General features: G+C 32.3%; 2 protein-coding genes across 13 annotated transcripts in view; one reads left to right on the forward strand and one right to left on the reverse strand.

Moving 5' to 3' along the window:
• Positions 1-432: 432 nt before the first annotated feature.
• Positions 433-3,515, reverse strand: LOC116776600 (glia maturation factor beta). Its single transcript, XM_032669829.2, has 4 exons — positions 3,295-3,515; positions 1,149-1,258; positions 742-829; positions 433-570 (listed from the first exon to the last, which is right to left on the reverse strand). Exons 1-4 carry the CDS (start codon positions 3,400-3,402, stop codon positions 451-453), a joined length of 426 nt encoding a protein of 141 aa, XP_032525720.1. The 5' UTR covers positions 3,403-3,515; the 3' UTR covers positions 433-450.
• A 266-nt stretch (positions 3,516-3,781) lies between these two features.
• Positions 3,782-14,479, forward strand: part of LOC116776693 (copper-transporting ATPase 2) — a 30,601-nt gene continuing 19,903 nt past the window's right edge. Inside the window, exons 1-3 of one of the 12 annotated variants that reach the window (XM_061525629.1) lie at positions 3,782-4,014; positions 4,311-4,351; positions 5,102-5,138. In XM_061525629.1, the coding sequence (XP_061381613.1) occupies positions 4,339-4,351; positions 5,102-5,138 (50 nt within the window). In that variant the 5' untranslated portion in view covers positions 3,782-4,014; positions 4,311-4,338. The other 11 variants (XM_061525623.1, XM_061525625.1, XM_061525628.1 and 8 more) reach the window with 11 other exon arrangements.

Genomic DNA, 14,479 nt, shown 5'->3' on the forward strand with positions numbered 1-14,479 from the left:
ATTATTTTTATAATTCTTAATTATTATATAAATGCATAGAAATACCTATTTTAATATATATTACATGTTATCCATCGAGACTGGCAACACACTAGTAACGTTCAGTATTTTAAAGAGCATTTAAAAAAAGAACATTGTCAAATAAGACAGGAATGTGATGCAGGAAAAAGTATAAGACAAAATGGCGGCTAGCAAGTGTCATAATAGGATTCACTGTTATAAAATATAAATTTATCGTTAATAGATTTAAAAAAACGAGTATATTCACTGATTAGAATGATAAAAAACTTCCAAACTATCCGTGTACAAGTTACACGCCACTAGGACATGTCGAATACAGAAACCTTACAACGAGTTTGCCCCGTCACATCACAGAAGCGTAAATGTGACGCTTGGGACGCTTGGTGTGTGGGTTCATTATGTAATTACTATGGCACATGCTATATCGGTCTATCTTTTAAGTTTGTCGTTGAGCCATTCGTTGGTGAGATCGTCAATCTCTCTGACTTCCAACAGCCTCGGAGCCCCTACAGCAGCAGCTAAGGCACGTTGTGTTCCAGCGTACATCACCTGGCGTTGTAGAATACAGACGTAAAGGAAACATATATTAAAATGACATTTGTTTCATTAAAAAATATCTTGATAAAAATGTACCTATATCCGTCATAGCACAACTGTATATGAGATTGTTTACATAGTTTATCTTGTTTCGTTGGCGTTGCTATATATATATAAACGTACCTGCAGCTCCATGTGAGCGTCCCGCGGCGTGTAGAATATGAAACACATCGGGAATGATATCCGTCCGTCCGTGTGTTCCAGTTTGTAGCTGGAATTACATTTCTCTTATCATATACGGAACAAAGTTGTAGAGCCTCGCATCATATTAGGATTATGTTTTATAACCGGACATATTTTTTTGCTAAAGACCATGCAAAGTGGAGGAGTTTGAGCAGGAAGGCAGACCCTGGCTAATGCTGGGATAATTGCCAGGAAGAAGAAGATATTCCTTACTGGGTGTAATAGTTTAGTATTAATATTGAACATTAATTCGTGACATTTGAAATTAGTTACGGAACATTCAACACGATGAGCTCCAGTTATGAGGAGTCAAATAATGCGATGAATGTTTGTATGTTACGAATTACCTGTAAACTATAAACCTGGGCTGATGTGACGGGAGTATCTCCTGCAGGTCCTCTAGCTCTATATTGTCTAATTCATCATCCACTTCCAGCGCTTGTTTGTCCCTGTTCACCTGGAATTTAAATAACCAATACATATAAAACGACTCATATTTTATTAACTCGTTCTCGAGTTGTATGTGTGTTTGTAAATTATGTTATAGTATATAACGGCGCAATTGACTTTATTTTGATAACTGAGGGTAGTTGAAATTATCAGGTGTCAGCCGCAAAACCACCCGCAGATTACGGATAGTCTAGCTCGAGCTATTGCAGGGTACGGACCTCCTCGGAGTAAGGTATTCGTCAAACCGTCAACGAGGTTACCTTCAAGAGTCTGAGCTCCTGACGAAATTCAGGAGTGAAGTCATCGGTGACGTCAGTTATGCTGACGTCATTCTTTTAAGAAACGACAAAGTGCTCGCTACTCCGACATATATATTTCTCATACAATATTCCCTATCAATATTATATAATAATAATTCATGTATGTCTGTATGTACAAATACTTTATAGAATTATGTATTAGTTTTTGATTAAAAATCGGGTCTTATGATTAGTAAATATATCGAGCGATCCATTAACATATAGATCATGGCTTACAGTATCAACATTTTTTGTGGAAATAATGTCGGAGGTGATGTCAGCGTCTGTAGAATTTAACGTAAGTAATTTACATGATAAGTCGTGGTGGCCTGGAGGTTAAAGGCCCGCCTCTTATACGTGAGGGCGCGGGTTCGAAACCTGGCAAGTACCAATGTGATCTTTTCCGAGTCATATGTACTTTCTAAGAGTATTTAGACACCACTGACGGACGGTGAAGGAAAACATCGTGAGGAAACCTGGTCTTATAATTACAAATTATAAGATTGACTTCACCAACCCGTCTTGAGCAAGCGTGGTGATTAATGCTCTAACCTCCTCCATGTGAGAAGAGGTCTTTGCTCAGCAGTGGGTTCAGATAGGCTGATGATGATTATTAAATTTCGTAACACATACATATTATTCGGACTCATGTCTTATCAATTGATTGTTATATTTGTGTCTGACGGCTGTGAGGTGCTCAATCGTGTAACCACAGCCAGGAAAGACCTCACATCATTTTGTAAGAGCTGATACACTATTGAATAATATTATCTCAAGAACCGCCTCCGGGAAAATGATTTTCAACTTCAAAATTGGTTGCTACATTTGAGAGCTTCGATGCTAACGACACACAATGAAATTAATGTCATACCAACCTCTTTGTGATGTTCATAAAGATTAAAAATATATAAAAATAAAAAATTCTAGCTGAAGTTTTATTATTCAAGTAAAGTGCCAGTAAATTTAGTAAATAATAGTATTTTATACAAAGCATTTCTTGTACATATATATATGTATATCTATATATATATATATATATATATATTTATACATATTTATATATATATATATATATATACATATAGATATACATATAATAATAGTATATACTATTATTACTTGTTCATAATTTATAATTAGATAATTTTTTCTATATATCTGTGTGTGTGTGTGTGTGTGTGTTGTTACAAGAAAATATATAAATTTCTTATACAACAACATATAATAATTCTCAATATATTTATTAATTTGCACATGTTAGTGTAGCAAAAAATTATATTTTATTTTGTTTCATTACAAATACAACCTTTTTTATCCTGACTTGTGTTGATATTTGATAATATAGGTTCACATTAACCATCTCGTTGTTCAATGTAATGGAGTAAAATTTGGGTATTGAAGAATCAATTGCTTATATTATTTGATACCTAATAAGTACATTTTAGAATTGTGTTTATTAAAAGCAGCATTAAAAGCAGCATTAAATATTTTTTATTCTGATTTGCATCTATTTCTAAAATGTCTCCCTTTATTATCACAAATTGCAAAAGCTTCGAGCGGAAATAACGATTATAGTTTATGTGTGTAGAAACTATAATTATACAGATAAACATTATGCAGCATGATAAGGCACAATAATTAATTAATCATCAGTGTATGGTGCTTTGGTATGTTTTAACATCCAGTTTTGTGGAATAACTAACTGATTTACGTCCATTACTAAGTTATTTTCATTTTAACATACCTTTAATATCAGAGCACAGTTCGAAGTGTGTTTTTGGAAACGGAACTTCTTTAGTTTTTCCTTAACATCTTCACCAATATCACAGACGTTAACGTTCTGACCCGACATAGCGGTAATTATATTATATTGGAATGTAATAAATTATAAAGTTAATATTACTTTATTAAATCTTTCAACAAGTATCAACATTAAACACCGACACGAAACGTTGATGCCTCAACAAATAATTAATAATGACAAACGTCAATTACTTATCAAATAATGACAGCGCTTAGTTACGTTTAGAAATTTTTATATTAATAATTAATTACTAAAATTTATCATTTTATTTCATAAATTGAAATATTGACAGACGTTTTAAAATAAATCTTATTCTAATAATTAAATTTATGTTTATAATAATTAAGCATATTTTCAAACAACTGACACCCAGCTTCCGTCAAAATTCAAATATGTCCTGTCATATGTCACAATGTATTGTTGAATAGAAATTTTCTATTTGAAATGTAATTTTAATAAAACACATTGTTTCCTTGTCTAGTAAATTTATTGAATGGGTGTATGAAATAAAGCACAACCGAATGCACAAGTAAATTTAATTAAGTGTTTATAAATGTGTGTTTAGAAGTGAATTTTACAAATTTATGGAATCGCATCCAGTCAATTGTGCTTAAGATATCAGCACGGCCTATTTAAGGGTCAACAACTGATAAAAAATCTGTGAGTGCTGTCAAATTTCCGAAAATATATATCTATGCAACTTTCACTTATTTCGCGGTCGTAATGCATCGATCAACATAAGTAAAAGTTGTTTTCTGATTCAAATTTCTCGCATCTCATTTGTTAAACTAGATTTAACTCACAAATCCAACATCCTAAGTTACAACTAATATAAATATTACTATATAATATAAACAATAAATTAATGAAGACATTTTATGTTTACTCTAATTCATAACTTAATGTTAATAGTAATTAGATTTTTCGATATTTTCATAATATTTTACACGTTTCAGGTTTCAGGCATGAAGTAACAATATTATCATGGATGGTGCTTGTAAGTATTATTCTTGTAAGCAACAACCAAATAAAAAAAACATTAATTTCTTATAAGTACTTAAACAAAAATTTAAGTGATATCAGTCTATAAACTTACACAAGTTAAACTTTATATATAATATATTAAACTAGCTTTTACATATAGTTAGAAATTTATTATTGGATTTAATTCCTATTAATATATACCTGTTTGTATGCTTATTTAAGTATATCTCTTTCTCTTTCCTTCTCTCTTGATTTCGTTTCCTCTACCAAAAGTATTTCTAGCAGAGATCTGTATCAAGAGATTAGTTGCCCTTTGTGTGTAACATTTCTTTTATAATGATGTAATTATTATTAATTCTTGGTACAAAAATAAATAAATTATGTACATAATGCGGGTAGTATGAATTTTGCATATATTTTTTGTCCGCACAATCTATATAATGCTGTGCTAAGTCTTAAATGATTACATATCTCTGATAATTTGGTTTATTTATGACGAGTAACCGACTGCCGGTCTCGGTACGGCTCCTGTATATAATGTTTATCGCTCTGTAATCACGATGATTAGCTTCTATGAGAACTTGTTACTTGGTCAACTTTTTGGTAATTTTCATGGAATTTGGTGATAATAATTTTTTAAGGTAAAAAGAATTTGGGATAAAATCAATTGTACTGTTTTTGTAATACCTACAGACACGCAGACACACACACAAACACACATATATATATATATATATATGTATATAACATTTCCATGTTTCAGTTGAGCCGGCGGAAATGTCGGAGACGGAAAAACTCAAGTAAGTCATTAAAATATTTTGAAAACAAATGAAAATTACATTAACATTTAAATGAAATGAATGGCTCTTCCAGTATATAAAATACTTACACCAAAAATTATATTTGTACAAGTTTTGTCTGTCCGTTTGTTAAACACTGGGAATGCTGGACTAATTTTGATGGGCATAACACTCGCAGGTAGGCAATGTCATGGGGAGTGATTTAGCCTACTTGTTTATTAAATATTTTATTTATTGTTATTAATAATAGAAAATAACTATTTAGTGCGAACGAAGTCGCGGACACGGCTAGTTAATGATATATGTATATATTATTTAATTTTAATTAGTTATTTCGTATTGAGCTAGATTTAACAAGGCTAAAAGGTAGATTGCCTATTGGACGACAGATGGCGTGAAAATTAAAAATACATTCTAAGATCTTTTTTAGCGGTTTTCTTAAACACTTTATAAGTATATCTAATATGAAAGGAGTGTTTAAGAATATTATTTTAAAGTAATAATAATAATACATTAATGTATATATATACCGGTGTTAAAAACAACGCCATCTATCGACCAAGTGACTAAGTTTGCACGTCACGTCACTCCATACGGAGAGCTACTTATTTTCATTCATAAATCTTGACACATTATAGTATTAACGTAGGATGAATGAGAAACGTGAAACGCTTCGTATGTAGTGTGACGCAAACTTGTGGTAAATATACTAAAGACAACATTGAAAATGTAGAAACAGTATGGAACCAGCACTCAAACAAATCATTTTAAAAATATAATTCCATGACATATCACTGTTAGTACTTAAATGTATATTTTTTTACACAAACAAATTTCTCATTCAACCTATATAAGAAGGCATTGTCTTAAGATTTTTCTTGTTCAATAAAATAAATGTCTTAAGATTCGAACCCCGATAACTTTGTCTCATTTTATTTCTGCTTGTGACTCGCCTTTCACTGGACCACGTGACCAACACGTGGTTGCGAATCAAAATAAAAAGACAATGAATTTTAAACCATATTCCCTTAAAATAAGGTCTTTTTTTGTAACTATGAGTTTATAACTCTGATACCTCATAAACGATTTCAATGGCGAGTAATGAGACTAGTGACGGCAAGTCGACATTTTTATCGATATCGATAAATTTACTATTGATAGTGTAATGCTGTATATAACATTATTATTATTTAATTATATGAAATAATACATTTTTAATCTCGGTCAAGCTAAGGCTCCTGGATTTTCTTAGAACGCTTTTCCCATTTTAAATCACTATCGTATGTTGACAGGCGTTATTTGTGCTTAGTGAGATCTCAAATTTTCTTTACTATCTGTATGTTAACCACAAGTTTCACGTTTCCCATTCAATAACCTACTTTAATACTACGTAACAGGAATTATGAATGTAAATCTGTTAACGCGCTCTTTGTAGTGTGACGATCCAAACATATGGTAAGCTTATATATATTTACTACGTGTTTTTATTATAATTAAGACGTACATATATTTAGTATGTCTTACTATAACAGTAATATATGTTTATTTGTTCCACTATTTACATCGTCCAGCTAATTGAGGAAAGATCACAGTATTTTCTTTCCTATCCTCACATTGTTACTATCATGTTCACGGTTTGTCAACGGAAAACTATTAACGCTACGTATTTAGTTTGAAATTGTATATTTGTGGTTACCGAGATCGCTAAGCACTTTAACCTGATAACATTAACTGGATATACTTTATCGAAATCGAGTACATGGAGCGCAATACTGTCGATATCCCTGAGAGGCTCAGTCACATCACTATCACACTGCTCGAGGTCTGAGACTGTGGTGCAGTCAGTAGTGAGTAGTCACCAGTGAGCGCACGTTCCTGTCGGACGTTTTAAAAGTGAAAGTTTTTTTCGCGTCACGTGAATTATCCATTGTATTTTCATTTTATATATATATATATATATATATATATATATATGATGTGTGTATGTTTGTGTTGTTCCGATTTTTACTAGCTCTAAAGTGGTTTGTAGGTAATGTCAGTCTTGGTTTGTATACATACATATACACATACATACATACATGCAAGTTCCCGCCTTCATCATCTTTGAAGATGCTGCGAGTTGATTAAGATATTTATCTGACAATAATCCTCTCGTAACATCGATATACTATCACAAAGTTATTAATTTTCGCGCTTAAAACAAACGGCCACATAAAGTTAAATGTGTTTTCGGTTGTATTAATATTTTTTTTTCTAATTATTTCCTAAAATTACACAATGTCTTACGTGAGTTATTATAAGGAAATTGCATATAGTATATATAAATACATTACATGTAACCGGACGTGTAGTCATCAGTTATAATTACTTAACCGACTACGTAAGAAATAGGTTGTGTTTGTATATTTCTCTTCGTTATCTATGATAGAGTGTAGACTTGTAAACAAGTCTAGACTAGATGTTTCTTATCATGCAGTTAGTTAGAACATAATTGACTGTGGAAATTACGTTTGAAATGCATTTTCTAAAACCTTGTAGGAATGTTTAATTAAATACCGATTTTAGTTAACGAGAAAGAAAAAAAAAAAAAAAATATACTTTGTGTAATATATTTATAATTTTTCATTATTTTAATATGCTCTGCCGTTTTTATGTCAGAATATCCACAGAAAATACTTTATTAAAATTTAATTAAAAAGTTTTCATTATAACTACTTAGTACGAGTTTGAGACGACATAGTTTCACCGATAGTGTCAAAGTTTTAATTTCTACGCGACACTAATACATGTCAATCAAGGTGATACGTTGAAACTGCTCGTGTTTAGGTAAAATCTGTTCTACTTGTGTCTGCCTTGAGATTTAGATTAAGTATAATGGCTCCGATATCTTACTTATCTCGGATTTAAAATAATATAATAATATAAAGATAATTTCGTTGCAAATATAGATTAAAACGTCTCAACATACATCCCTGTCACGACATACGAGTTGGTACTATTAACTATAACGTGCGATACTACAAACGCTGCGTGCTCAGTAACTATGTACACTTGTGGTATCAGTGTCATTATCAGTACACATAATTAATAAATTTATCTAAATAATTCCACTTATAAGATATTTCTAATTTTACTCACATTATAATTACTATAAGTGAGCCGGATTTAATATTCTCCGTAACAACTAAATATACTATATATATATATATATACATATATATATAGTATATTTTACATATAATGAGTGTTTACAGTAATGACAGACAGACAATACATATTTACATTTCCGCCTTTGTTTGTTATGTATACTAATAATCTCAAGTCATTGTTCAATTTTATTTGTTTATGATTATAATTATATTAGATATATACATATATATACATATATATATATATATATATATATTGTATGTTGTATATATGTTATGCCCTTATTTCATCAAATTCGTTCTTCATGATCACTAATTACAAAACGCAATAGATTACACCAAAACCGGTCCGTTTAAAAACTATAAAACGTAATAATCTGACCCAAAAGACTTTAATGTATATTAAACATAAATTGAACCAACAGTGAAAGTCGTTACTCAACAGCTTCAAAGCGACTCCTTTCAATTCATCAGCTACGTTACAACGCTACTTGTTTGCCGCGACTTTGCTCGTGGTGTTCAACTTTTCATAATGAGATCTAAGACTTTGGCGAGTATTCATCTCAATGAAGCTGATATTTTCGGATTATTACGAGTTATTTTATTATATATAATGAACTACATCCTCCCGACGTTGCGCTTACTTTGCAACCGTGATCACTGGCCACTGGCAGACGAGATGTGAATGTCTCGTCTTCATTTATCTATTATCATTCAGAGTTTAAGTGATGACATTTATAACGACATCGTCTCAAGGATCTGCGATGATATCTCTGTGTGATTTTATATGCATTAATCTTATTAGACTTAGAAATGTAGAGAGTACATCTGTTGAACATTAGACGTGTTTGACGGTCACGGCTACAAAACTAACCTTATTGGAAACAAATTTCTAAAACTTTCGTCTCTTCTCGGCATTCATCGGCTGTTCTCGGTGATCTTCGTCTCTTCTCGGCAAACTTCGTCGCCTCTCGGTATTTTTCGTTTTCTCTCGGCAATCTTCGTCTCGACCACCTCTAGCGAAAGTCGTAGTTTGTAAGTCGTAGACAGTAACAAAGATATATTGATAATGTTTTTCGTTACTTGAATTAATTGTACAAATATTATAGCATCACCTCGATAACCTTGAAATGTCACCATTTTTTATAAATGAATGTTGAAAAATGTGATATTCTTATCATATCTAAATCAATATAATTTTATACAGCACTCATGCTTCGTATTAAAGTTTTACGACGAGACATTTCTAAGGAATATTGATTGATATACCTAAAGTTCCTAAAGTAAAAAAAAAATATTGATAAATAATTAAAATCGAACATTTTCATTTTATTTTAATTGATAAAACACATTCGGTAGTCATAAAGTCCGTTATCAGTTGTAATTATAAACATAGTGATTTTTTGCGGTTAACGAATAGATAAAGGAATTCACACAGATCAGTACCAAATATACGGAGATAAGGTTTAGTACTGTCACCGACCTGACCTTTGACATCCGGCTGAGAGATGCCGCTGGTAAGCTGAGCTTAAACTGATCTCAGATATAAATTAAGTGTTAATATTGTTTATGAAACAAAATCACAGACATACATAAGAAAATAAAATATAATTTAGTAACAAAATTGCCTTACGAGTCTGTATGGTTGACTTACATACCAACAGTTTGATGGTAAACGTTTATATGAATTGTTAATGAAACTCAAAACTTACAGTATATTTGTTTATACGTTATTTAGTCGTCTAATAGCTGTATGTAATGATTAAAAGAATATGTTTGGTAGTTTTAAAACAGTGACATACAGACATACATGTAGTGTGACACGCGTATCTCTTATCACAGCTATCATTCAACGATACTCTGTTATCAGTGCTATAAGACAGGTACATCATGTTTATGTGTCCCAGTGGAAACTAATATACCTCGTCTCTGTGCGTTTCAATTTATTACGTGTTTATGTTTAATATAAGAAACTATATATATAACAAGTGTAGATTGTTTGTTTGTATGAGCCGTCGTGTTTATTTTAGTTATTAAAGTAAATATAGAAAACGTATTTATATCATAGGAGCCATGTTTGCAATCGTATCTTCGGACGTTCTCGTGTCGCCGATGATTCACGAATGAGAAACGTGAGACTATCAGTGCTGTCGTTAACCGAACTCGTAGTAAGCACACGGATGTTTCCTATATATTTCTGACTGAAAATTTAACTGACATACACACAAATCACAGGACTGATGGATATTATACTAAATTAATATTAAATGATAGCGGATATCAATTAAAATCAATGATAGTGTTATCAAATTAGAGCATCGCTGAACTCGACGGAATACAGTGAGAAATAAGAGTGAATTGAGTGAGTGAAATAAATTATGAAGAGTTGAGTGAAACAGTGAAGATGCTGTCAAGAGGAGTTAAGTACAAGTTACTGGAGGATGGCGACGGAGGGTATGTGTCTTACAATTAATAAATAAATATATCTTACAGACTTCAGAACTGTAGATAAGTATGTGAAAAATGAATTTATACCACTGACACGATGTCTCAGTGGTTAGAGAGGCGGCAAATACTCTGAACACGTTGCATTCACACAACGTAGCAATAACCTAATAACTCGATTTCGTATCTGTACCGTAACAACAAACAGACATTCATACAGATAACAATTGTGCTAATATTTACTTTGTAATAAATTGATTTATATTAAATTAATAATTATGGTATTTAAAAAAGTCTGCGGTTACAATAAGCAATAGTTAATGTGGCTGGAATCCTTCGTATAAGTGAAAGTTCGTGAGGTTGTTTGTTCCTCTCTTACGCAAGAACTACTGAATGGATTTTGATGAAACTGTACAATTACGTAGCTCAGACATCCGAATAGGATATAGATTATAATTTATACCTTCTCTCCGCGTGGTTCCCGCGGGATCACGACGCAACAGTTGTATCATGTATGAGGTATCCTGACAGACTAAACATGTCGCCTCCGGTCGCTCACCATATATGTGTATAGTTTTAACGTACTATGTACATTTCTCTGAGAAAAATTCCAAAATTCCCACCTGTAATGTAGCGGCATAAACTATTATTTATGTAATCTCAAGTGTTTGTGGAAAAAATGTCTTAAATAAGACAAGAATGTTCTTTATTACGACAATATCACTAAGATATTTGAAATAACATGAAAAATATTCAGAAATATCTGTTACGTTTATATTTGGCAGTGCAAGAGCTGGTTGGCTTTATAAAGATTTTATGTGATCTATGACGAAACGACGAAAGTCCTGGTGGCCTGGAGGTTACAGAACGCCTCTCGAGCACGAGGGCGCGGGTTCGAAACCTGGCAACTATCAATGTGGTTTTTCCGAGTCATATGTACTTTCTAAGTGTATCTGGACACCACTGACAGACGGTGAAGGAAAACATCGTGTGTAAAAAAACTGTTTAGAAGCTTTTGATACTGCGATAATTATACATACATATATCTATACCTTCTATCTTAGAAGTCGGTTCCGTAGATAGATTAATTTTGCACTCACCAATACATACGAACATACAAACTATTATACAGAAAGTGCGGGGTTGTCGGAGATAGCTTTTTGTTAAACTCTGTAAAAAATGACCTCGCATGTTTTTATAGAATATGGCATTTGTAAATAAAGTTTAAAAAATCGACGTTAAAATTATAATCGCAATAATAACAGCACGTTATGAGATCAAATTATCATATTATATATCAAATATATATATATATCACTATGGCCATCTCTCCCAATCCTTATCCTTGATTTTACTCGTGGTATAGTTTTCAGCTTTATGTCTCATCTCTATGTTAACCCACCGCTGGCGCACAGCGTCATGGCCAGTCCTCGCAGACTCTAGTGTCGGAATAATTTCCTCCGAGATATTATCTCTTTCCTCTTCATCATTGTCTTATTATTATTTGCTGTCATGTCAATGGCAGCTCGTCAAGCTCCTAGAGGATCTTCGTAAGGCTTTTCTTTGTCTCTACATTACCTCGATGGATCACTACTACTTCTCTTAGCTGATCTTCTTTAAATTGATGAACATTTGAAAACATTTATATCCTGCCATCTCAGCTTCATTGTTGACTCATTCGTTGAACGGTCCGACAAAGTCGTTACAATTTTTCTATTGCCTCCTACAGCTACTGACATTCGCTTTTATTTGTTAGCAAATAAATATTATGCGAAAATCGTCTTATTATAAAATACTATAAAGTTTTTATCCCGGTATGAGATGCCCGTATGGACTCATACACCGACTGACCCTGCCCATCTCTCCTTATCGTCCGGGAGAGTGACCACGCCTAAAATAGTTATGTTATTATATATTATGGTCATTATACTCACAACACTTTGCGAGTCATTTCGAGGCTAGGAAAAATGTTTACTGATACACTTTGCAATCAAACCAAAAATGAGCTTTATTTTAGGAAACAAATATCACGACAACTTACACAAAAACCCTATAAAAATATTTCTACTAAACAAAACAATTAAAAATAAGTTTCACTGAAACTTTGCACGTACCTTCGCTGAAACGGACGTCACGAAGTTAACTAAACTAAAAATAGTAACATACTCGCATACCAATAGTTTAGGAATTATTACCCTACGTGAGAGACCACTACTCTATTCCTTGACGTGATCACATCGTCACGTTTCATACCGACCTTTCACTGTTTATATAATACTGATGACAGACAAACTCACACAACTTATAATCCGATATATAATACAAGTCATACATTTATTGAGGGATGTGGTGTGATATCCTTATCAGTATCACACTACACGCGATGACACGATAAGGATAGTAGATCCGTGTTATTGATATTGTTTTACGTGATTAATAATTATGAAGGCTTGTCGATTTGTTCTCCATGTTAATGAAATTCCACACACACACGCACGCACACACACACACACGCACACACACGCGCACACACACATATATATATATATATATATATATATATATATATATATATATATATATATATATATGTATTGATAAATTATTATACTATGTAGTACTCTGTTAGAGCCTTCACTTATACATCGTCTCATTGTTGTTCTGAGCCCTTACGTATAATTAAATATTCTACACGAATGAAGTAACGTGAAAAACATATAGTTCCATTGGGATGTATGTTACAAAAGATCTCGTGAGACTGGACGGTGGTTCTCCCTCTGTCAAGTTATTTATAAAGATTATATACACACGGTTTTTCCGATGGGTTTTGACCGTCAATAAGCCGACTAAAGAAATTACCACGACATATATTTCACGCTATTATTGCACCAGTCGAACCCCAAGGAGGATTTTGCCGATTTTATATAACACTAGGTACCAGCCCCGGCTTCGCACGGGATCTTTACAAGCAATATTAAATAGGCTATTTAATTTTCAGAATTATTTAACTTATGTTATGATGATTTTTAAACGGTACGAACGATTTAAATGTTTTAAAAAGTAATTTACAGTTACTGAGGTAGGTTTAAAAACGAAGTAGTTTATTTTGATAAGACTTTATACCGTATTTATGTAAATAGCTATCCAAATTCCAATAAACGCTTTGGGAATGCCAATTTTTAAAAGTTGTAAAATGGATATAATATGTTAGCCTTAAGGTATAGACATATGCCACCCTGGAGTTTTCTGTAGACCTATATAAGATACACAATTCCACCATATATTATTTTGTTATATCTCAAAGACTTCAGGCTGTGTTTTCGTTAAAAGCTCTCAGACGGCTCAAGTTTTCCCGACATCTTCAACAAATATCGTTAATGTACACACAAGTAAATACAAAAACTTAACAAATTATACACTAAAACCTCCCTCGAGAATCACGCTATCGAGTGGTAACTGTTTGATAATCGGTGCAGTAGTTTTTCCGTTTATCGCGAACAGACAGACAGACAGACAGACTAAAACGGCGAGGGACTTCGTTTTATAATATATAAATTGATATATGTATAGAATCATATATTTCTTTGTGTTGTTATTACTTATTTAAACTAAATTAAGAATGCATTCAGTAGCTTTTTCATTATATACATACTCTCGTTTGATTATATATACATAGTAACGTACAATAGGACGTATATATTTACAAGTGCTCGAGTTCCTTTCTATATTAAATTCTTCACGGACGGA

The sequence above is a fragment of the Danaus plexippus genome, chromosome 30, assembly GCF_018135715.1.
Source record: "Danaus plexippus chromosome 30, MEX_DaPlex, whole genome shotgun sequence".
In the NCBI taxonomy this organism is placed as follows: Eukaryota; Metazoa; Arthropoda; class Insecta; order Lepidoptera; family Nymphalidae; genus Danaus; species Danaus plexippus.